At 38.8% G+C, this 25,501-nt stretch overlaps 1 protein-coding gene across 1 annotated transcript; it reads left to right on the forward strand.

Annotated features, from left to right (window-relative positions):
- Window positions 1-18,919: 18,919 nt before the first annotated feature.
- Window positions 18,920-25,182, forward strand: LOC133699754 (SNF1-related protein kinase catalytic subunit alpha KIN10-like). Its single transcript, XM_062123184.1, has 11 exons — window positions 18,920-19,189; window positions 20,592-20,785; window positions 21,229-21,413; window positions 21,496-21,678; window positions 21,835-21,966; window positions 22,829-23,014; window positions 23,094-23,183; window positions 23,278-23,361; window positions 23,703-23,843; window positions 24,140-24,382; window positions 24,694-25,182. Exons 2-11 carry the CDS (start codon window positions 20,596-20,598, stop codon window positions 24,805-24,807), a joined length of 1,548 nt encoding a protein of 515 aa, XP_061979168.1. The 5' UTR covers window positions 18,920-19,189; window positions 20,592-20,595; the 3' UTR covers window positions 24,808-25,182.
- The last annotated feature ends 319 nt before the right edge of the window (window positions 25,183-25,501 follow it).

The raw sequence follows: 25,501 nt of genomic DNA on the forward strand, positions 1-25,501 counted from the left end.
TCATTAAAATGAATTTTTAGTGGTTGAATCAGGTTTTTTCTAATACTAAATAGAGTTTTTAATTTTACCTATATAAATATATATTATTATACATAATAAAAAAAATAATTAAAAAAAAAGAGAGTGGGAAAAAGAAAGAAAGAAAAAAAAGAAAAAAAAATCTTTACTAATTTTTTACTATTTTTTCATGCGAGTAGGATATTGATTTTAAAAAAAAACAATTTGAAAAATACCAAATATATCCTAACCGTTAGATTTATAGTGTTTAGATCTGAACCGTTGATTTAATAGGGTACAATAGGGCTTACCACACTAGATTAAAACCCAAATCCATCTCAGCCCTTAAAACAATTCTCCCTTAGATCCGGTGGCGCCACGTCACGCGGTGTACCAAGCTTTCGGTACACCGCGACACGCCGGATTACACCTCCTCTCATCCGGACCGTCCGATCAACTTGCAGATCCAGCCAATTGCAGCCGCAGGATCAGTTCAAAGGAGATCCAACGGTTCACAGCCTTCAGCTGCACCGGTGAACCGTGCGCGCGTTCACACCGTAGCACTTCTCAGACTCCCTCTCTCCTCTCGCCGGCGACACTCTCTCTCTCTCATCCGATCTCCGTTTTCCGGCCGTCTCCAGCCTCCGCACCACCACAGAAAGGTTTCTCCTCTGATGTAAAGAAAAACCCCGGTGGTTTTCATTGATTTCGCCGCCTCATTTGGCCGGAAAAGGGTCGCGATTGTCGGCGGCCACCGAAGCTTCAAGTCGTCGATTCTCCTTCGTCAGCCATCAACGACCGACGATACCACCTCCATCAGAATCCTCGTCCTCAGATCTACCAGGATCGACCGTCGGTTGGGCAGAAATCTCGCCGGGAAATCTCGCCGCCGCCCACAGTAACCGCGCGTGTGCCACACGCGCGCGCCAGTGGCATTTTCGTAAATTTTCGAGAAATCCGAGGGTATTTCAGTCCTTTACCTATACATTGACACTCAGGTAATTTTTTGGGTTTCAACTGGTATTTTTGATATTTTTTTATATATAAATGCTTGTAAATTTTCTTGCATGTTGTAAAAAAAATACAAAAAACCAAAGTCGACAAGTCTCCTAATTTTTAGGGACTGATGTCATTTTTAATGCGTCTTCTATTTTTAGGGACCGACGTTAACCATTTTAAAAAAAACAAGTTACCAATAAACCCAAAATATAATGGATTATATCCATTATTTCTTTTGGTAACCCAGACGTAATTCTCCTTTTTAGGGACAAACGTCAATATTTTAGACGAGTCTCTTAATTTTTAGGGACTGATGTCATTTTTAATGTGTCTCCTATTTTTAGGGACCGACATTAATCATTAAAAAATTTACAAATAAGCCCAAAATATAATCGCATTTGAATCAAATAGAAAACACACAAGTAAGGGTAACCTTTCTATTGAAAGGATGTTTTAAGGGTGGTGTCTACCTTCCCTTAATCATAACTAACCCCGTACCCGAATCTCTAGGACCAGTGTCTAATTTAGGATTTCTAGTTCCCTCAAATTACTAGATGGCGACTCCAATAAAATCTTTGTTTTCCCCCAATTGAGAAAAAACCATTTTTGTTAAATAAACAAAAAAAACGGGAGCCGTCGCCCGACGTCGTGTATCGACAGAATGACGACTCCACTGGGGACTTAGGGTTGAGCCAACTGCTTGTGTTTGCTTTTCATTTGCTCTTTCTTATTGCTATTTATTTTTGGGCATTTATTTTATTTGCATTATTTATTTTATGCACTATCTACTTTGATTCTTTTCAATTTTCCATATTGCCATATGCATGCATATTTATTTATTTGTGTCTTCACACACTTCACGGTGAACCCAAAACAAAAAAAAAAGCTCTGGACCTGAGCTCGTCCTGTTTTAGATTAGAAAAGAAAGATTCAGGTGGCAAGTGTGACTTATGTCCACTGATGCTCATTTGGACTTTTGCTTGGATTGTAACTCACCCTATGCAACTAGTACTGTGGAGTCTTTCTCCCCTACTCATGTTGTATAAGGTTAAGAGGCCGATTACTTCACGAGTAATTCGGGCAATCTAAGAACCAAAGAATATCTTTAAGGATAGACTAAACTGAGCTAAACCTTATGAGCTAGATCCTATCAAGTAGGATATACCCATTAGGACACGAACAAATGTCAATGCATGAACATACATGTTCATATATATTTCATATGCTCATTAAGTCTCCACCGATCCTTACAGGAAGTGTGAGATGGAAAAACCCATTACTATTGAGGAATTTTTGACCAGATCAGAATTGAGCCAACATGATGAAGGGGATTGTTTGCTATCAGAATTTGAGTCTCAATTACCAGCACATGTTAAATTAGATGACAAACCACTTGGTACAGGACAGCTGCTAGACTGCTGGGAAAAGTTATCCTCTCATGATCAAATCACTTTCCAGAAACAATATGGGGATCTGTCACAATTACTGAAAATTAGGGTCCAACATGCTTGTTTTGAGGCCATGATAGGGTTTTGGGATCCAGAATATCGATGCTTCACATTTAATACTGTGGATATGACTCCTACTATCGAGGAGTATGAATCCCTGCTAAATTGTCCCAAGTCAGAAAAGGTGTACTTTTACACACCTATAGAGCATGCACTTTCTAACTTTGCTTGGATTACCCAGACAGACTGTCAACTAGCAAAATCACATGCAACTAAACGAGGAAATAGCCAGGGTTGGTTTTGGAATGAACTAAAGGCCATATTCACGAGGAGATTACATGATGAAAGCAATGAAATTCGATTGAGAATTTTGGCCTTAGGGATATATGGTTTGGTTCTTTTCCCATCTGCCGAAGGAATGATCGATTTTGAGGCTGTCAATGTATTTAAAAATGTGGTGACCCTTAAAATTAACCCGGCTACAGCAATATTAGCAGAAACTTTCTCATCCTTGAATTATTGTAGAAAAGTCGGAAGGGGTCGTTTAAGATGTTGCTTGCAGTTGTTGTTTGTCTGGACTGTGAGTCATATGATTGAGGGGAAGATTTCAGGTTTGGTTGGTACCCCATGGCATCTTTATTCTCAGCTGGAGAATTTTGCTGAAAAACACTTGCATGAAGTAGGAAGAACCACATGGGAATCAATGTTCTTGAGTCTAAGTAAATCTCCATTTCATTGGAGAAGTCGATACTCTTATTTCAAATCTTATCTGGCATACTGTGGTGAGTACCTATGGGTCCCGTTGATAGGAGCCCGCTGCTGTATTAGTTACTGTCCCAACATGGTCTTACGACAGTTTGGATTTGAGCAGTTTATTCCAAGGACTACCAAACTGGGAACATTTTATGAAGATTTCAAGACCTTAAAGAAATTATTGGAATCAGTGAAGAAGGCATGGAAACATCCTGGCAGGGTTACTTCTGCTAAGAGAGTAGAAGGAAAAACAACTGAAGGATATCCAATATGGCAAAAGAAGAGAGGGAAAGGGTACAAAGTTTCTCCTTTTGAAGGGTCACCCAGGTCTTTGATTCAGTCTGCTGAAGACATACACGAAGAAGTCCGCGCCCAACAAGAATCTTATAACCTAAGTTTGAATGCTGAAGTGGAAGAGTTATGGGCTAAAAAAAGAAAGTTAGAATCTAATCTCGCCGTTCGAGAGAAAACTTTGGCTATCATACAACAAGAAAAGGATGACTTGTCAGCTCAGCTACAACATCAACAACTTCAGTTCCAGCAATTACAAGAAAAATATGTACTTTTGTCAGAAGATAAGAGGAAGTAAGATGTCAACATGAAGAGATGGGTTAGAAGAGCATCAAAAGCTGAGAAAATGGTATTAAAATTGGAAGAGAAAAATGAATCACTTCAAGAGCAACATCAAAATCAAGATTTAGTCATTGCCAATTTAGATGAGCATGTCGACCATTTGCTTTCTGTTGAGCAAACCTTATCATCAGAAAAAGAAAATGCAGAAAGAGAAGCAGAACGTTGGGCTTCTGAAGCTATGCGCTATCATGTACAAGCAGATGATGCCAAGAATTATGCTTTAGGATTACGAGGCCTAGCCCAACAAGTAGCAGATGGTGAGCCAATGACCAGAAATGAATTCCATCAGTTTTTTGGGTTGATCAGAGATGGAATTAATGAGATCTCAGCATATGACGGTCCAAGGTTTTGGAAAGATTGACTTGTTGTACTTTTAATATCAATTAATAAAAGACAATTTCATCATCTTTTTGTTATGAGAAATGTTTATTTTGATTCTGATTTATGGCATCAAATTTCTCCCCCAAATCGGTTCAAGTTCCTGTAGGTTTGGAGTCCTCAGTGAGAACTTTCTTAAGAGAATCTGATCTGGTATATTCCTCGTCATAAGGAAACCTTGAAACAAATAACAAACATGCATAAAACATATGGCATTTTACATCCATTTGTGCATTTCATTCATTTATCAAGCATGCACACGGTTGAAACCTACGTTCCCCTACCCGAGGTCTAATGGACTGATGAAGATGGAAAATCAAGTCAGGGGTTAGCTAGAGGCTCGTTATCAAAAGGAAGTTGAGAGCAGTAAAGGTGAAGTAGCTCAACTCATAAATCTGTTTGAATAAGTGTTGAGCTTCAAGAATGGAAAAGGGAACGTTTGCACAGTCTCTTGCTAGGAACACTACTTGCCCACGTTCCATTGAAGTTGCACCTCTCCTTTTTTGTCATGAACAATGACAGCAATGCCTTCAGTCATCAATTAATGACAACAACCCTTGTTCTCGCTCAACTGCACTGATAGTCGCTCAAAGCCTTCACATATTCCAAGAGCACATAATAGCTGCTAGCTTTCTGTTCCTGGTGCATTGGCCTTCTTTCCAGACATCTCTATTGTAAACACCATTCCGGTCCAGCAGCATCGGATGCTGATCTGAGAAAAACAAGAGCAAACATTGCAACTTTAACAAAACAGAATTCCTACTATAGGTGTTTGTTTGATGTACTGCCAGTGAGGAATCGAAGAGGAGACAAAAGGGTTTCAGATTCATCATTTTCTCTTCCAGTTGAGACAACGCGTGATTCCACACGTTGGTAGTGGTGGTGCTGCATATTTCTATGCGTTACTAAGATCACTGGTTGTTGGAAAGTTTCTACCAATCCACAAATAACCACAACAACATTGGAAGATTTACATGAGGTTGTGAGGATTGTCGAAAGAATTGAACAAGCTATGAAAAGGGGAATGATTGAAGATTCTACCAAGAATTCTAGAACAATAATGAGAGATGAATCAAAGGATGACCCTGACGATGGGAAGCTTTAATTATGTGGTCCAACCAGGTCTCACTGTAGCATCAATTGCTCAAATGTCTTTGCTAAGATTGACATACCTCGACCACTCGAGTTTGTCTACCAGCATCTGTTAGACTCTGGACTTATTACCCTGACTCCACCAATTTACCTCATTTTGAGTGCGCCTTTGAGCCCTCATCCCTTAGGTAGCGCGTTTTCTAACCCTACCTCCTTTTGAGTGCGCCTTTGAGCCCTTAACTCCTTTTGAGTGCGCCTTTGAGCCCTCACCTCCATTTTGGGTGCGCCTTTGAGCCCTCATCCCTTTGGTAGTGCGTTTTCTAACCCTACCTCCTTTTGAGTGCACCTTTGAGCCCTCAACTCCTTTTGGGTGCGCCTTTGAGCCCTCATCTCTTTGGTAGTGCGTTTTCTAACCCTACCTCCTTTTGAGTGTGCCTTTGAGCCCTCAACTCCTTTTGAGTGTGCCTTTGAGCCCTCACCTCATTTTGAGTACGCCTTTAAGCCTTCATCCCTTAGGTAGTGCGTTTTCTAACCCTACCTCCTTTTGAGTGCGCCTTTGAGCCCTCAACTCCTTTTGAGTGCACCTTTGAGCCCTCACCTCTATTTTTGGGTGCGTCTTTGAGCCCTCATCCCTTTGGTAGTGTGTTTTCTAGCCCTACCTCCTTTTGAGTGCGCCTTTGAGCCCTCACCTCCATTTTGAGTGCGCCTTTGAGCCCTCACCTCCATTTTGAGTGCGCCTTTGAGCCCTCAACTCATTTTGAGTACGCCTTTGAGCCCTCATCCCTTAGGTAGTGCGTCTTCTAACCCTACCTCCATTTTGAGTGCGCCTTTGAGCCCTCATCCCTTAGTAAAAGATACATGAATATCATTGGGGGATTTTGTGCCATTCAGTTGAACAGTTACAAGAATTGTAAGAATCAAGTTGAGTTTGTGCAAAATGACGTCATCGGCCATATTGTCACCTCAACATCCTCAGATTGACAAGTGATCGAAATGCTTGGCAAAACACAGATATTGCCAGAAAAGCTGGTATAAGAAGAGTGTTAAACTATCGATCCTTTTTGTTATGAGTTTTGTCATTCTGCATTTTATTTTGGGATCACATCTCATCTTTTAACGAAACATGTCTTTTCTTTGTCCCTTTGTTGTTATGAAAGCATGAGATGTTTCTTTCAAAGGTTATTTTGACAAAATATTTTGATCAAGCTCCAACATGCGTTTAAGATTAGTCAATCTTGAAGATTTAAATTATTTTGCTTGAATGACTAGATGCTTGTTGAAATGACATGAGGTGACCAAGAAACTTTTGAGCTCACACATGAAATTGAACCACACACCATGTAGCTACGTTTTAGCAGTATGTATAATGACGTAGTGGATTCAGTAGTTATGGACTCATGAATTATGATTCGTACAAGTCTAAATCATTACATTGGATGAGGTCAAAATTTATCGGTTCTAACCGACCTTGCTTGAGATGAGAAAAGGCCATTTTTGTTTCATCCTTTCACAATTCTTGAAATATATATCCCTTGCAGTCCCATTTTTAGCTGATAGAATATTTTCTTTCATAAAAAACCCTGACTAGGATCACACCCCACACTGGGGGCAATGAGAGTCTTTTCCTAGAACAGACGAAGACAATGTTAGAGTCGATGGATAAAGGGAAGGCTTAGAACAAAAGTCCAATAATTGAGAAAGGGCTAGAAGAAGAAAGCCAAAGATTGATAAAGACACAACAAATACCAAAAGTTAACACGAAAAATCAAGTGTTATGGTGTGTCTATGATAAAGCCTTTACGATCTTCAAAAGATTAGATTGGCTATTCATCAAAGAAAGTTTGATTTGCGTTATGACCTATTAACAAGGTTATATGTCACTGTCTATACAAAGACAATGTGAGGAAAAGAGATTGATGAGTAATTGATGGTGATCCTAGGTTCTTGAAACCCTCAAACACCTTTTGAGATTGTGAAATTCCTTTCTTTCATAGCCAGGAACCATAACCTACATTACGTGCTTTAGAAAGTCCCTTTTAATCAAGTAAGCAATCTGAACCGATAAATGGCGATCTCAAAACTTGAAGAGTTGTTTCATACAGGTCGTGACTTCATGAATCAAGCTACTGATTATTATGCATGCTGATAAAATTGGTGCTAAGAAAAAGAAACAATCTTTCTTGATTAAGCCTCAAGTTTTGACTTGGGTACCTTGTTTTTCTTGAAATTCATAAAAGGTCACCTCATCACAAACAATCAAAAGATATACCCAAAATTAGAGTTTAAAATGGATACAAAGAACCATGGAAAAAGCCATTTTAATCTTACAACGAGTCAATTTCTTTTCTCTAAAAAATACAAGACAATCAAAGGACTACATTGAATAGCGTGTGTTGGATCTTTGACCAACAAAGCTTGATTTCCAAAAATACTTTCAAAAATTGACATCTCTCTGATTTCATTTCAACAATCAGACTTGAATTGACATGATCTTTGAAATGTGAGTTTTGATTCCAAAATAAGAAAGATTTTCAAACAGGAGAAACATCGATCGAGTTCTCAGATTCCTGACAGAAATGACATCAATTCTCCTCGACACTCCTGGGGGTAATACAATGGACTTTCGAGAAGAAAAACAAACAGCATTTAAATCAGCTGGGGGGTAAAGATGATCAAATGATGAATTAATGAACTGAGGACAATATGGTTCAAAGAAAGATAATCAGTGAATGAGCACATTCAGATCAATTACGGGCAATGATGTTCAAGAATAGTTTATGGTCCAGTAAACCCCCGACAACAATTGAGAGCAAAGATGTACCTGAAGGACATCTTTATATCTTCATCTTGGTTTATCATCTCCAATATGGCTATGACTATTGAAAGATGTTATCATATGATCGCTTTTGCATGAATGTTGGAAGGATGCACCACACCTGCCTAGACTGATCGTGGGACCATCTGATTTAAAGCTCAAATGCGCAGTGCACCATATGAGTATGGGTGATAAAAGCAATATCATTGATGAGGCCGAGACACTTCTTTTCACAATCTGGTTAGATCAGTTGAGAAGAACTTATTATGTTTCAACTGGAAGTGAGTTCATAACTGATTGACAATCTTGATGGGTGTTGGCACGATGCGCACAATCAATCAGAGAACAATTCTTGAAAGAATCCAGGAGATGAACGATTTGTTAAGCTTCTTAATGATAAATCAAGCAACACCACACTTGGGGGCATTGTCAAGCTTGATAAACAGCGAAAGCAGTAATCATCACGGACAGCCCAAGATGGGCACTGCATTTACAGCTGAGTGGATGGCTAGCACATGAATGAGCCAATGCATCGAAAGAACAAAGAAGGCTTTGGAATGCAAACAAAGCCACCCTACGACGATGAAGCATCAAAGAGGGGGAACCTATATTTCAAAAACAGGTAAGATGCATTGCATATCATCTAACTTCACATGCATTGCATAATTGTTTTGCAGATATTTCATGAAACAATATTCCCACTGGGATCCAACGAGACTCACATGAATTGAAGTTCTTGTAAATCACATCAAATATGACAATTCCACAAAAGCAAAATTCATAAATGAAGACAAGAAAGATGGATTTTTATTCATGGAAAAGGGGTTTACAAGTACAAATGCTAAACAGTGCGAGGACGATCAGGGATATTTTCATCTTGATGGTTAATCATGCCTCGGAATTCCTCAAATTGTTTATGCATGCGCTCCATCTCTTCCTCGAACTCGAGGTGTCGTGTGTTAACATAGTCCCTCCAAAAGTCAACACGTGTATTTAACTCTTGGTTTCTCCTCTCCAAGCTGTTTCTGTGACGTCTCTCATCACGGAGTCTATTCCTTAAATTCTTGATCTGATGTTGGAGATCAGGAACCTGAGTATTCAACTCAAGTCTTCTGGCATGAAGACGCTCTGCAACGTTCACCAAAGATGAAGTAGCCCTGATACTGAGAGCAAGTGACTGATTCACTACTTCAATATCGGTCCTGGTTGCCAGCATTATTTCATCACGAGGAAGGATCATATCTCTAGCCACGGTTACAACAATATCTTCGTTGTCAATTACAGTATCCTCTGTTGTAACTGGACGACCATTCACTTCAAAGCTAGTACGCCAAACTGCAGGCTCTACTGCAGGAACAAGGTTTGGGTTAGCATTGGAAGAAGAGGAAGACATGGTTAAAACTTCAAAAGTTGAGAACTTTAAGAGTATTGAAAATGCAAGAAGTTGATGATGTCTTTTACCAAATACTGCGTGATTTATAAGGAATTTACTCCTACCGTCGTTTTGAACGGCAACTCAAATCTCAACTGTACATACAGTACTTCCTTGGGAAGCTTTGCTCATTTTTGGGATCCACAAATCGAATCCCAACCATACATACATGACTTCCTTGAGAAGCTTTGCTCATTTTTGGGATCCACAAATCGAATCCCAACCATACATACATGACTTCCTTGAGAAGCTTTCCTCATTTTTGGGATTTACAAATCAGATCTCAACCGTACATACAAGACTTTCTTGAGAAGCTTTCCTCATTTTTGGGATCTACAAATCAGATCTCAACCGTACATACAAGACTTTCTTGAGAAGCTTTCCTCATCTTTGGGATCCAATTACAAATCAAATCCCAACCGTACATATAAGACTTTCTTGAGAAGATTTCATCATCTCTGAGATCGATTTACAAATCAGATTTCAACCATACAGGTATGACTTCCTTTAGAATTTTTCATCAACCCTGAAGCTCATTGCTGAAATCACTTTCATGTATTTCAAAAAATTATATTGAAATCACTTTCAAGTATTTTCAATTAGACCACTTGCGAGTTTCCTCGCATTTTCACCATCGGGCAGGTCGCCTGGAACAATTAGACCACTTGCGAGTTTCCTCGCATTTCACTATCGGGCAGGTCGCCTGGAACAATTAGACCACTTGCGAGTTTCCTCGCATTTTATCATCGGGCAGGTCGCCTGGAACAATTAGACCACTTGCGAGTTTCCTCGCATTTTACTATCGGGCAGGTCGCCTGGAACAATTAGACCACTTGCGAGTTTCCTCGCATTTTCACCATCGGGCAGGTCGTCTGGAACAATTAGACCACTTGCGAGTTTCCTCGCATTTTACTATCGGGCAGGTCGCCTGGAACAATTAGACCACTTGCGAGTTTCCTCGCATTTTCACCATCGGGCAGGTCGTCTGGAACAATTAGACCACTTGCGAGTTTCTTCGCATTTTATCATCGGGCAGGTCGCCTGGAACAATTAGACCACTTGCGAGTTTCCTCACATTTTATCATCAGGGTGGTCACCTGGAAAATAGGACCAATGTTGAAATCACTTTCATGTATTTCACAAAAAAATCAATTTTTGAAATCACTTTCATGTATTTCACAAGACTAAGGTTGAAATCACTTTCATGTATTTCACACAAAAAAAAAATCAATTTTGAAATCACTTTCATGTATTTCACAAAACCATTGTTGAAATCACTTTCATGTATTTCACAATGCTAATCTGAAATCACTTTCACGTATTTCACAACATTAATCTGAAATCACTTTCATGTATTTCACAAGATCAATATTGAAAACACTTTCATGTTTTTCACTTGGGCAGGTCGCCTATAAGAATTAGACCAACTGAAAATCTGTGCATTTTTCAACACTACCATCGTTTTTCTTTACAAAACTTACTATGCAAAGTCAAAAGAAAATGAATTTTCCAATGCCTTTGCACCGTAAGCATTGTAAAGAGGGGGCAACTGTTGTAACTCAATTTTGGATCCACTTTTCTCGAATGTTATTTTATTTCTATTATTATTTATAAAAAATCCAAAAAAATTAAGAAAAAGTTTAAAAATTCAAAAATATACTTTTCTCAAGTCAACCGCATCTTTCCATCAAAACCGAGTCCACCGGGTCAATACGGGTCAAACCATGTCGACCAGGGTAAAAAATGAGTTTCGGGTCAAAACCGTCATTTTTGGTCAAAACCGAGTCCACCAGGTCAATACGGGTCAAACCATGTCGACCAGGGTAAAAAATGAGTTTCGGGCCGTTTCGGGTCAAAACCGTCATTTTTGACCAAAACCGAGTCCACCGGGTCAAACCATGTCGACTAGGGTAAAAAATAAGTTTCGGACCTTTTCGGGTCAAAACCGTCATTTTTGTCAAAACCAAGTCCACCGGGTCAATATGGGTCAAACCATGTCGACCAGGGTAAAAAATGAGTTTCGGGCTGTTTCGGGTCAAAACCGTCATTTTTTACCAAAACCGAGTCCACCGGGTCAATACGGGTCAAACCATGTCAACTAGGGTAAAAAATGAATTTCAGGCTGTTTCGGGTCAAAACCGTCATTCCCAACCAAAATCGAGTCCACCGGGTCAATACGGGTCAAACCATGTCGACCAGGGTAAAAAAATGAGTTTCGAGCTGTTTCGGGTCAAAAACCATCATTTTCGACCAAAACCCGGTTCACTGGGTTGATACCCATCAAAAGTTTTTTTTCCCAGTGTTTCAACATAATTTTCGGTCATTAAAATGAATTTTTAGTGGTTGAATCAGGTTTTTTCTAATACTAAATAGAGTTTTTAATTTTACCTATATAAATATATATTATTATACATAATAAAAAAAATAATTAAAAAAAAAAAGAAAGAGGGGGAAAAAGAAAGAAAGAAAAAAAAGGAAAAAAGTTTACTATTCACGTTTTTTTACTATTTTTTCATGCGAGTAGGATATTGATTTTCAAAAAAAACAATTTGAAAAATACCAAATATATCCTAACCGTTAGATTTATAGTGTTTAGATCTGAACCGTTGATTTAATAGGGTACAATAGGGCTTACCACACTAGATTAAAACCCAAATCCATCTCAGCCCTTAAAACAATTCTCCCTTAGATCCGGTGGCGCCACGTCACGCGGTGTACCAAGCTTTCGGTACACCGCGACACGCCGGATTACACCTCCTCTCATCCGGACCGTCCGATCAACTTGCAGATCCAGCCAATTGCAGCCGCAGGATCAGTTCAAAGGAGATCCAACGGTTCACAGCCTTCAGCTGCACCGGTGAACCGTGCGCGCGTTCACACCGTAGCACTTCTCAGACTCCCTCTCTCCTCTCGCCGGCGACACTCTCTCTCTCTCATCCGATCTCCGTTTTCCGGCCGTCTCCAGCCTCCGCACCACCACAGAAAGGTTTCTCCTCTGATGTAAAGAAAAACCCCGGTGGTTTTCATTGATTTCGCCGCCTCATTTGGCCGGAAAAGGGTCGCGATTGTCGGCGGCCACCGAAGCTTCAAGTCGTCGATTCTCCTTCGTCAGCCATCAACGACCGACGATACCACCTCCATCAGAATCCTCGTCCTCAGATCTACCAGGATCGACCGTCGGTTGGGCAGAAATCTCGCCGGGAAATCTCGCCGCCGCCCACAGTAACCGCGCGTGTGCCACACGCGCGCGCCAGTGGCATTTTCGTAAATTTTCGAGAAATCCGAGGGTATTTCAGTCCTTTACCTATACATTGACACTCAGGTAATTTTTTGGGTTTCAACTGGTATTTTTGATATTTTTTTATATATAAATGCTTGTAAATTTTCTTGCATGTTGTAAAAAAAATACAAAAAACCAAAGTCGACAAGTCTCCTAATTTTTAGGGACTGATGTCATTTTTAATGCGTCTTCTATTTTTAGGGACCGACGTTAACCATTTTAAAAAAAACAAGTTACCAATAAACCCAAAATATAATGGATTATATCCATTATTTCTTTTGGTAACCCAGACGTAATTCTCCTTTTTAGGGACAAACGTCAATATTTTAGACGAGTCTCCTAATTTTTAGGGACTGATGTCATTTTTAATGTGTCTCCTATTTTTAGGGACCGACATTAATCATTAAAAAATTTATAAATAAGCCCAAAATATAATCGCATTTGAATCAAATAGAAAACACACAAGTAAGGGTAACCTTTCTATTGAAAGGATGTTTTAAGGGTGGTGTCTACCTTCCCTTAATCATAACTAACCCCGTACCCGAATCTCTGGGACCAGTGTCTAATTTAGGATTTCTAGTTCCCTCAAATTACTAGATGGCGACTCCAATAAAATCTTTGTTTTCCCCCAATTGAGAAAAAAACCATTTTTGTTAAATAAACAAAAAAAACGGGAGCCGTCGCCCGACGTCGTGTATCGACAGCTGGCACACCTCACATTCTCTAATGAAGTTCTTGACAGATGTTCGTATGCCAGGCCATAGAAAGCTGAAGGAGATGTGGGTCAAGGTCTTCAAATAGCCAAAATGTCCACCTGCAGGGGATGAATGCCCATCGGCCAAAACAGCAGGTAACAAAGAGGATGTAGGACTCAAGTGTATCCTCCCTTTCTGCATCCAAACCCCATCTCTTTGAACCAGTTTTAAAGTGGGACTGGTGGCCACAGTGCTGTAATAGGGCTGTTGCTGGACTTCTTGTTGTAGAGTTTCCCACCAGTCTGTAATAGGAGCTGATATAGCGTGTAATTGTGCTGCTGCCACGCGAGAGAGAGAGCATCAGCTCCCTGATTTTCCTTGCCCTTGCGATACTGAATGCTGTAATCGAACCCCATAATCTTCGGCAGCCAACGGGCTTGAGAAGGCGTGGTAAGTCGTTGCTCAAGAAGGTACTTCAAGCTTTGATGACCGGTCTTGATCACAAAGGTTCTGCCCAATAAATACGGCCGCCATTTCCGCACTGCCTTCACTACTGCGAGCATCTCCTTGTCATACGTTGACAGTAATCTAGCATTGCCCTTCAAGGCCTCACTGTAATAAGCAATTGGCTGATTGTCTTGAGATAAAATTGTTCCCAAGCCATCACCACACGCATCACACTCCACTGCAAATTGCTGTGCAAAGTTTGGAAGTTCCAGCACAGGTGGGGACGTGAGGGCTTGCTTCAGTTTATTGAAAGCCATGAGCGCCTCCTTAGACCAGCAAAACCCCTCCTTGGATAGGAGCTGATTTAATGGTGCAGCTATGACGCCAAATCCTCTCACAAATTTTCAGTAATATCCAGCCAAACCGAGAAACCCACGGACATCCTTGGGAGTTGCTGGAATTGGCCAATTTTGGACGGCTTGGATTTTGGCAGGGTCCACTGCTACTCCTTCGGCAGAAATGAGGTGCCCCAAATAACCCACGGTAAGCACTCCAAACTGGCATTTTGAGAGCTTTACATACAGCTGGTTGTCCGAGAGAATATGCAGCACTTGACGGAGATGTTGTAAGTGATCCATCCAAGACCTGTTATACACCAAAATATCGTCAAAAAATACCAATATAAATCGCCGTAAATGAGGGTAAAAGAGGTCATTCATGAGACTCTGAAAAGTTGCTGGGGTGTTTGTCAATCCGAATGGCATGACCACAAACTCGTAGTGACCGTCATGAGTGCGGAATGCGGTTTTTGGAATGTCTTCCGGCTGGACTCTAATCTAGTGATACCCGGAGCGCAAGTCCAGCTTTGAAAAGAACTTCGCGCCATGTAATTCATCAAGCAACTCATCAATGACCGGAATGAGAAACTTGTCTTTAATTGTGATTTCATTGAGCGCCCGATAATCAACACAAAATCGCCAAGACCCATCAGCCTTTTTAATCAACAAAACCGGAGAAGAAAAGGGGCTGCGACTAAGGCAAATAACTCCAGATTGTAGGAATTCCTTGACCAGTTTTTCAATCTCATTTTTTTGATAGTGCGGGTACCTGTAAAGCCGGCTGTTGACTGGAGATTTATTGGACATCAAGGGAATTTGGTGGTCATGGCTACACGTAGGTGGCAGCGTTGTAGGCTCCTGGAAAACATGTGCAAAATCTGAAAGGATGAGATTGAGGTTAGGTGACCACGCTGAAGCTGTCTTTGGCATTGTCTCCGTTTCTATATGCACAAAATACCCCACACCTGATAAGTGGATCAACTCCTTATCACTTAGGGGAGCGAGTTCAGTGTTTGATAGTCCTCTCAATGTGTACGTCTGGCCTTCTTGTTTAAATGACATGATGAGCTTTTTGTAATCGGTCTTGATGGGGCCTAAAGTCTCCAGCCATTGCACTCTTAATACGGCTTGGCAGGCTGCCACTGGAAGCACAAAGAAGTCTGCGCGAACAATGATTCCTTGAATCGATAAAGAAAGGCCTAAGCACCTCCCAGTACACTCAATAATCTCCTTGTTCCCAACTGTGACTTGGATGGTTTTACCGCGAATAACATGTAGTCCCAATTTGGTTGCCGTGGACTGATCAATAAAATTATGGGTGCTTCCCCCATCAATGAGCACTGTCACAGCCGTGTTTCCTGCTCTACCAATGACACAGAAAGTCTGTGGGTGGTTTGTTCCCACCAGAGCATGAAATGATATCTCTGGAAGGTCTTCCTCAGGCGTCACAATCTCCATGTCCATATCGTCTCCTTCCTTCTTCTGCTGCACATCCACCATCATGAACAACTGAGGCCGTGAACAACGATGCCCGGGAACATATCGCTCCTCACAATAGAAACACAACCCTTTTTCACGTCTTTCCCTTGCCTCCTGACCTGTTATCCGTCTAATAGGTGCAGTTGGGTGAGTTGTTCGTTGAGCTGGGGCAGGACCCAAGAGTCCCATGGTGTTTGTGTGTGGTGGTTTCGGCTGGAATGAAGGTGTTGTCGCTGGTCTGACTGGATTGTTGAATTTCCTTTGGAATTGATTTCGTTCTTCAATTAAATGAGCCACACTAATGGATTCGAAGAGAGTTTTTGGTTGCTTAACTCGAACATCCAAACGAATTTCATCTTTTAATCCTGCAATAAAACACCTCACCAGGAAATTTTCTAGGAGGTCATCAACCTTGTGAGACAGTTTCTCAAAGGCTTCTTGATATGCATTCACAGTCGTGGTTTGCTTAAGTCTGGACAATGCTTCTGACGGATCATCATACTCAGTTGGTCCAAAACGGTGGAGAAGGGCTGAGACAAACTCCTTCTAGCGTAATAGTCCCTTGCTTTTCGTATACCAACGATACCACTGCAAGGCGACACTCGACAGATGAAATGATGCCAATTGTACTTGTCGTGGAGCGTCAATGTTCTGGAACTCAAAGTATTGTTCTGCCTTAAATATCTAGCCAGTGGGATCCTCCCCTTCTCCAGAATAGGTTGGAAAATTCAACTTGAGGGTAGTGTGGTTTCTGTCGGCATTGAAGGTTGCAGACAACCTGTCGTGAGAAGTACTTCCCCCAGCAAAAGGATTTACTTCCCTCTCACTGGAACGATGGGAATGGGCGATCCTCATCGCTTGTAGCTCTGCCATGACTCCCTGAAGGGCATCGTTGACTCGATTGAAATTGTGATTCAATTCGTCAAAATTGGCGTTGTGTCGTCCGAGAGTTTCTGTGATCTCAGCACGAAACTCCACATTAGTTTTACCACGCGTGTCCATGGATTGAACATCTCTGATACCACTGATAAGATAGGATTTAGAGGAAGAAGAGATAGTAAGAGAAAAGGTGATTGTTTATTGATTGTATGCCTTTTCCCTCGAAACAGTGAGCCTAAATAGGCCATTCAATACAACTGTAAACTAAATAATAGGAACTCCAGTAGTGGAGAGCTGAAGACTAGGGATGCTCTTACTAATCCCGTTACTTATTCTCTGACCCATTCAATTACTTAATTAAACAATGAAACAAACAAAACATAAAGTAATTCCACGTAGACTCTCTCCATGCAGTAGTAGCAAGAGATCCACGTGCCCAATGCTCTTATCACACTAATTCTTTTTAATTATATGTTAAATAATTAAGATGGATTAAATCATGATAGCTGGTTGTATACCATCTCAAAATTGTCAAAAGGTTTAAAGTTGGAGAACAATTGGCGAATTAAGCCATTTTAAATCATATGCCACAAAATGATCAATAGCAATTTAGTCTTGTATCAATTTTCACTTCCTTGGCATGTATCTATCCATAGCTACTTTCAGTTTCATTTACCTCTTTTTTTTTTTCTAAATAAACAAAATTAAATCTTACAATTAACACAAACCCTTTTCTTTTCTTTTCCATTATTGTTAATTTACCCTTTAATTATTTCTAAAAATTAAGGTTTTTTTATGGTGCAGTAAAATACTTTAATATATATATATATATATATATATATATATATATATATATATATATATATATATATATATATATATATATTTTAGTTTTTTTAGTTTAACATGGGTGTCCGGGCCAGCTTGCGCGCACCTCGACTAATCCCACGGGCCCTGAAGTTAATGACCATATAAGCCTCCAGTAGCCATCATATGAGTAACCACAGGGCTTGAACCTGAGATTACAAAGGGAGCAAATCTCTTAGTCTCAAACTCTTACCACTGGGCCATCACCTAGATGGTTTACTTTAATATATTTTGTTTGATCATTTTATAACAATTTCTTTTATTAATATTGGTGTCTGGGCTAGTTTGCCTGCATTTCGAGTAATCTCACATACTCTAAAGTTAATAATTATATAATCCTTTAGTGATTTTAAGATTTATAAAATTCAAATTTATAACTTTTAAAAGATAAATTTATGATCTGACGTGTTAAACTACGAAATAACCCATTAAACTACGTCTAAAATTATTTTATAACAATTTTTATTATTATTATTATCGTGAGGTGTCCGGGCCAGCTTGCGCGCACCACAACTATTCCCTATGGCCCACTGAGCATCCTGCAAGCCCAGTGAGCAGGTAAGACACCACGGGGATGACAGACGTGTACATAAAGGATCGAGCTCGGGACGGGAACGAAATAAGTCACACGGTTGACCACTGGCCAGACCTCAAGTGCATTTTATAACAATTTTATATCATAGCTGAGGTGGCTGAGGTGCGCATGATTGAGGGGGTATAGATCGTGGGTTTGAATGCTGTTGGCAATAATATTTCATTCCTGTCTAATTCTCCTGAGTCAGGCCCTTTTATGTCCTTTTTTTTTCATTTTTTTTGTAATCAAAATTGTTTTTACACCTTTGCTTATTTTTTAGTTTAGATATAATTTTTAAATATTAATATAAATTTTCAATAAAATTTTATTTTTATTCTTAAAATTTTTAAATAGATTTTTTATAAAATTTTACCATATTTGTGATATTTTTAACTTTTAATCACATATAAAATAAGAATATATCATTTTAATATTTTTTAAAATTATATTAACAATCATAATTTTTTTTAATAGAAACAATAATTTTAGTTAAAATCCTCGTATTCATTAATAAAAATAAAAAAATATATTAATAAAAAAAATTGATTATTTTTTTTAAATGAGTATATTTTAGAATTTAATAATAATGCTAAAAAACTCGTTGCGTTGACATACAAAGTTGCGAACGTTTTCACCGATCACTCTTTTGATTGTACCGCTTTCTAGGAGAGAAAAGAGAATCTACCATAACACACTCCTCGTTAACCATCTCATTTTTAAATTACCAAATTTACCCTCAACACCTAAACATTATTTCAATGCCCAACATAGGACACCACTGCCATCAACCAATGATTATAAGGGCAATTCAGGTCGAGAAAGTGAAAGAAAATAAAAAGAAGAAACGATTTTGTTGTCTGCGGAGGTGAATCTGTAATTAAATCAGAGAGAATTAGCAAATGAAAGGGAAAGAGAGGATTAACAACAGAAGTAAATTGATCTCCTAAGTCTTACTACAAAGTAATCACGTTAAACGATGATTAGAACTGTCTCTTTATAAAATCTCAGAATCTCTGTTTCTGCCTCTTGTTGTCTTTTTTGAGCTCGGTTTTGCGACTTTAGCGACGGATTCTCCCATTCTCGGTACGTCTCTGTGTATGTCTTCGATTGTAGATGTTTGACTTTTTTATGTTTGATTGTAAGATCTGTGGGAAGCTGGGGTTCTTTACTTGATTTAAGAATTCCATTTCTTGTTTTCTTTTTTCTTTTCTTTTCTCTGTAATTCGAGCTTAATTTGATATGATTTTGATAATTTCCCATTCTCCTTTTCATTTATTTTTTCTCTTCTTTTTAAAGTTGAGAGTTGTTCAAATTAGGGCTACGAAATGCATTGGCATGTTAATAAAATTGGGGGAAATCATCAATTAATTGAGTGATTAAGCTGTCATGCTTGGAAATGTGAAATCTTGGGATTTATGAAATTCTTGGGAGTAACAATTTTGTAAAATTTCACTGCTTTGTAAAAACTGAAATGGGTTTTTGAAATTGTTTGTGATCTCAGCCATGCATGACTACTTATGGGTGTGCTTTTTTATTCATGGGGTGTTCTTGTTTCTTCAAAATTTAGGGAACTGAGGAAACTACTTAGACAGTAGAATTTATTTACGGTAGATTAAGAGCAGTTGTTTATTAAAATATTTAGATGGATCTCACTGTTGGAGAAATTATCGTGGGAAATTCGACTGATGGGACTCACAGCCATGGTTTAAATTTTGGTTAAGATCGCTACGCTGTGGCGATTGCGGGTTAGGTAATGGTAATGGCTGTTGCTGAGTTGTTTAGTGCGTAGGTTTAACAGTTTTACTATATAAACGACAATTTTGATACTTTAAATGAGTAAATACCTTAGTTTTCATGGAACATACGCATGTTACCTTATTACCTGATTATTGGCATCTGAGCTTAATACATGCATAGCTAAGAGATTCTTTCATTTCTCTCCCAGAAGTAATACATCGATAGTTTTCAAATGAAATGGCCACAACATGTTGAGCAATCAACGTCTGTTACTGGCCATCAATGGCTGTTAGAGGTGTTATTCTGAAATCGTTCCTCGTTCACTGAATAGTGGAATCCCACCCCTCTGATTTCCTTTCAAGGCAATTATTTGATTCCATGCTCACAACACATGGATTTTATCAACAATGAGACCTGTAGAGTGTACAGATAGTTGTTCTTGACGCAACTGTTCCTAGCATGCTACTAAAATTTCCATATCAGGTTTTCATAATTTATTTTGAGCAACCCATTGGGTTGTTGATTGTTTCATATGTGTTAGCTTTTATGTCATCGCCTGAAGGAGGAGATTTCTATGCATGTATGAAATGTTTCTTTTAAAGCCAACTTCTTTTATTAATAATGACATAGTTTCCTTGAAATGCCATGCTGAAATGTTTGTAATTATGTTCCAGTTCTAAAGCCACTTCAACATGCTAGTGCATATATACAACACTGATATATTTGTGTAATTGCTTTCACGTTTCAGGCAAATGGATGGGTCATCTTACAGAGGCAGCAGTAGTGTGGATATGTATTTACCAAATTATAAGCTTGGTAAAACACTTGGAATCGGTTCCTTTGGCAAGGTGAAAATAGCAGAGCATGCATTGACGGGGCACAAAGTTGCCATCAAGATACTTAACCGCCGTAAGATAAAAAACATGGAGATGGAAGAAAAAGGTATGTATTGCCTGTGACTCTTTTTCTATCAAAACAAGTAGATGTGATTGGGTAATCTGAATTTGTGATGTGAAAGAACTTTATATCGTGAAATATTAAATTGGTGTCCAAGTAGATGTGAAAGGATATGCTCCTATTTGTGATGTGAATAGATGATTTCTTTCCATAGTAACTGTAATAGCATTTATATGACTAAAAGGAGGCCATTTGAAACTTAATGAAAAATGCTATACTGAGACCATCAAGATATATATATATATATATATATATATATATATATATATATATATATATATATATATGAAGTTATTTAAACATTTTTCGAGGGAGTTTAAGTAAGGTTTTGTTCTTTTCCTTGTGGGTGGTAGTTTTGTTCAAATTTTCAAGGATTGTTGCAGCTCAATTTGATGGGCTTATGCCCTCTGTTGTCTTCCCTTTTGCAGTGAGAAGAGAAATTAAAATCTTGAGACTGTTTATGCATCCTCACATTATACGACTTTATGAGGTTATAGAAACACCGACTGACATATATGTTGTCATGGAGTATGTGAAGTCTGGGGAGCTCTTTGATTATATCGTGGAAAAAGGTAGATTGCAGGAAGATGAGGCACGCAATTTCTTCCAGCAGGTAGTATTGCCTACTAATATGCATCACAAATTTCTTATAATTTATCTTCATTTACAGTATGCCAAATTCTTTCTTGGTGCAGATAATTTCCGGTGTGGAATATTGCCACAGGAATATGGTTGTTCACAGAGACCTTAAGCCTGAGAATTTGTTATTGGATTCTAAATGGAATGTGAAGATAGCTGATTTTGGACTGAGCAATATAATGCGAGATGGTCATTTTCTAAAGACAAGCTGTGGAAGCCCAAACTATGCTGCCCCAGAGGTATGGAGTTGTGGTATTACTTGTTAATGGATTTATGAACATTTAATTGATAAAAAGAAGACACCCTTCTTTTTCATGTAAAATACAGTTGTCCCTCGTATTGGTTTAACTTCAAGGTTAATTTCTGCATTATTTGTTGATTTATTTATTTTGTAGGTGATTTCTGGGAAATTGTATGCTGGACCTGAAGTAGATGTATGGAGCTGCGGTGTTATATTGTATGCTCTTCTCTGCGGTACACTACCTTTCGATGATGAAAACATTCCCAACCTCTTTAAGAAAATAAAGGTATTGGGAATTCTTTTCACTAAGATCAGTGCATGCCTAATAATGACCTTTCACTTAATGCTTTTCATGGCTTTAGATCATCAACATCTTTGGAATATTGTCTAAGTAGTTTGTAGACTTATTTCTATTTATTACTTATCTTACAGATCCAGTTATGCATGCTTGGACTTGAATTTTGCATTTCTGCTGACTGCTTTGGATCCCAGAGTTCATTTGTGTTTTTTGAAACTTTTTTCTTAGATTTGAAGACCCTGCAATATAATTTGCATGCATGGCTTCAATGGACCTCACTTGTTTTGTTGGTTTTTTTTTCCTGGATGACGTGACCATCTTACTTGAGCAGCTAGTTCCCTTCTCATTGTTTTTCTAATAACAATTTACTGTATGGTAATATTGTCATTTTGTTAACTTTATTTACTGGTCTTGGAATTACTGATTATCTAAATTATTAGGTTTTCAGATAAAAAATAACACAATTTAAAATAAAGAGTATTGGCATGGTTTATAATGTGAAGGGGAAGTGCCCGTCTTAAGCTTTTGAGTTGGTTATAAGTTCTCTAACATAGTACACTGACTGTCCAGCTGTGACCCATGTCACATTACTTGTTCTTTGTGGCTTGTTCTGCCATGTAGATTCTCTTGCATTTGATGGCTCACCTAGCATGTGTCGGAGTTCGATTTAAGAATATAAATCCCGTCTTGTTAAGAAAAGTAGTTTGTCCATGGCTTGTAACATTGAGGAGCTTGTCATCAAACAACTTCCGTTAATGGGTGATCATGAGATCTCTAAGACTAGGATCATTTTATCATATTTCAGTGGTCCATGGATTTAACCTATTGTGTCCTCTATCTATGTCTTTAGGGTGGGATATACACTCTTCCCAGCCATTTATCACCTGGAGCAAGAGATCTTATACCAAGGATGCTTGTGGTTGATCCAATGAAGCGAATGACCATTCCTGAAATTCGTCAACATCAATGGTTCCAAGCTCGCCTTCCCCGTTATTTGGCCGTGCCCCCACCAGATACAATGCAACAAGCTAAAAAGGTTCAGTCTATATTTTTATTGCATATGTATGAAGAGATTTGTCAAGCAATTTATTGAACCATTGACTGACATTGCTCAGATTGATGAGGAAATTCTCCAAGAAGTGATCAAGATGGGATTTGACAGGAACCAGCTAATTGAATCTCTTCGCAACAGAATGCAAAATGAGGTTCGGTCCTTCTGAAACTCTGTGATTGATCTCTTAAAACTCCTTTTGTATACAATAATTGATATGGTCTCATCACTTACCATGGATTTTTCAGGGTACTGTTGCTTACTATTTGTTACTGGATAATCGATTTCGTGTTTCCAATGGCTATCTTGGAGCTGAGTTCCAAGAAACTATGGTGCGTTTGGTTTCCCAAGTCTACTTTAGAGAAGAAGAAATTGTTTCCTCATTGTATTTTATGTATAGGGAGTCATATTGAGTCGTTAATGATATTTTAAAAGAGACTTGGGACCTCTAAATTTTGGCATGCCATATGTGGGTGTGATGGCTGAGGTGGGATAGTACTCTGTGCACTGCTGTTTCAATCATTTTTTGATCAATGGTTACATTTTCCTCTTAACAAGTTTTCCATTAGACTTGTTTTTCTTCACTTCCTTTTTTCATTTGACCAGGATAAAAACATTGGACCCTTTTTTGTTTCCATAATCATTTTGACCCTTTTTGTTCTGAATTTTATAGGAATGTGCATTCAATGGAATGCATCAGAATGAATCTTCTTCTCCAGCTGGTGGACACCGCCTTCCAGGATTCATGGATTATCAAGGAATGGGTTTGAAATCACAGTTCCTAGTAGAGAGGAAATGGGCTCTTGGACTCCAGGTTAGGTTTCTTTGCTCTTTAGGTGTTTCCAATGTTAGAATGCTAAGAGCCAATTTCTAGTATGAATCAAGGGGGTTTGATCTGGAAAAGAGTCCAAGGTCATATACAAGTGACAGGATATTTGAGGAATGTGGAGTTTTACTTGTTTAGCCCTTTTTGTTTGGGAAGTCTAGGCAATTTTTCAAGCCATGTAGTTTGTAGAACATGTGAAATGATGGAGTGAACAGCTTTATTAAGACTACCTGTGGTTATGTTACAATTATAATTGATGATATATTCCCCCTACACTTTGACAGTCTCGAGCCCACCCTCGTGAAATAATGACAGAAGTTCTCAAAGCTTTGCAAGAACTGAATGTATCCTGGAAGAAAATTGGTCAGTACAATATGAAGTGCAGGTGGATTCCAGGCACTCCTGGTCACCATGAAGGAATGGTTAATGATCCAGTGCACACCAATCATTTCTTTGGGGATGAACCCACCATTATTGAAAATGATGGAGTCACTAATTCACCAAATGTGGTCAAGTTTGAAGTGCAGGTAATGTTAACCATTCTGATTGCTTCTTTGACTATTGCATTTCGATCCTCCTAGAAAGAACTCATAAAGAAAAAGTTTGTCATTTGTTGGGTTCAGTGGGTGGACAAAAGACAATGATGGAGATTGCTTTTTTTTTTGTTAGTTTTAAGATGCTATAACTATTGTTTTGATATAGACGACTGTAAATGTGCACTGCTGATAAAGGATCATTTTGCATGTCAGAGCTTTGTAGATTATTGTATTGAGCTGATTTCCAGAGTTTGATGGCTAGGTTTTACTAATATTTGTGCTCTTGCAATGGTTTTGAACAGCTATACAAAACTCGTGATGAGAAGTACCTGCTGGACTTGCAAAGAGTACAGGGCCCGCAGTTTCTCTTTTTGGATCTTTGTGCAGCTTTTCTTGCTCAGCTCCGGGTCCTGTAGGTAGGCTTTTGAGAGGATCATTGCCCACGGGTCTCTTGTCATGCATGTGAATAGTAATTCACTCGTGATGTATATAGCTTCTCGGCCTGAACCTGTCTTTACCTTTAAAATTTTCCCTTGGTTTTATGTGGGTAATAGTTGTTTGAGGCCAACATCCTGCTGTGCTGTGGGTAAAATCACCAGTAGTCTTTGTTACATAAAGTGGTTTTATCTTAACTAGGATTTCCCTCAAAGTTATGTGACCAATGAGGAATTTTTCTTTTATAATTTCTAGGAAAGGATTAACCAAATCTAGTTGTTTTCCATGAAGTTATGACATTATTGTAACAATAATTGTGCATGCAATTATTTTTTCAAATTATATGTTTCAAACTATGAGCTATGACTTTGAGGTCCTAGTTTCTTCACCCTAACTTCAGTGCAGGATGATGGGCTAAACGCCTGAACAAGCATGCAAATTTGGGTGTTCTGCCATGTCCAAGCCTGTAAAGTTGCGAAGTTTTGAAATTAGGGTTTGATTGCACTTGTTAATTCATTTTTGCCTGCGGGTAACAGTTCTTGTGCTGCTGCTGTTTCCAGTGAAATGCAGCATTCACTAAACAATTTTACTTGCTGCCTCGGTGCTTTCTTTTTCTATCCTGTTGTTTTATGTGTTCGGATGACAAGAAATACTTTCTTAGAGTCTTGGTTTGTC

This window comes from Populus nigra, chromosome 7 (genome assembly GCF_951802175.1).
Source record: "Populus nigra chromosome 7, ddPopNigr1.1, whole genome shotgun sequence".
NCBI lineage: Eukaryota > Viridiplantae > Streptophyta > Magnoliopsida > Malpighiales > Salicaceae > Populus > Populus nigra.

Bases quoted from the DNA above. Each gene is read 5' to 3' on its own strand.
- LOC133699754 (XM_062123184.1), top strand. From the start codon at position 20,596: ATGGATGGGTCATCTTACAGAGGCAGCAGTAGTGTGGATATGTATTTA. The intron at 21,967-22,828 runs GTATTGGGAATT...CTATGTCTTTAG, and splicing joins ACCTCTTTAAGAAAATAAAG to GGTGGGATATACACTCTTCC. The intron at 23,015-23,093 runs GTTCAGTCTATA...GACATTGCTCAG, and splicing joins CAATGCAACAAGCTAAAAAG to ATTGATGAGGAAATTCTCCA.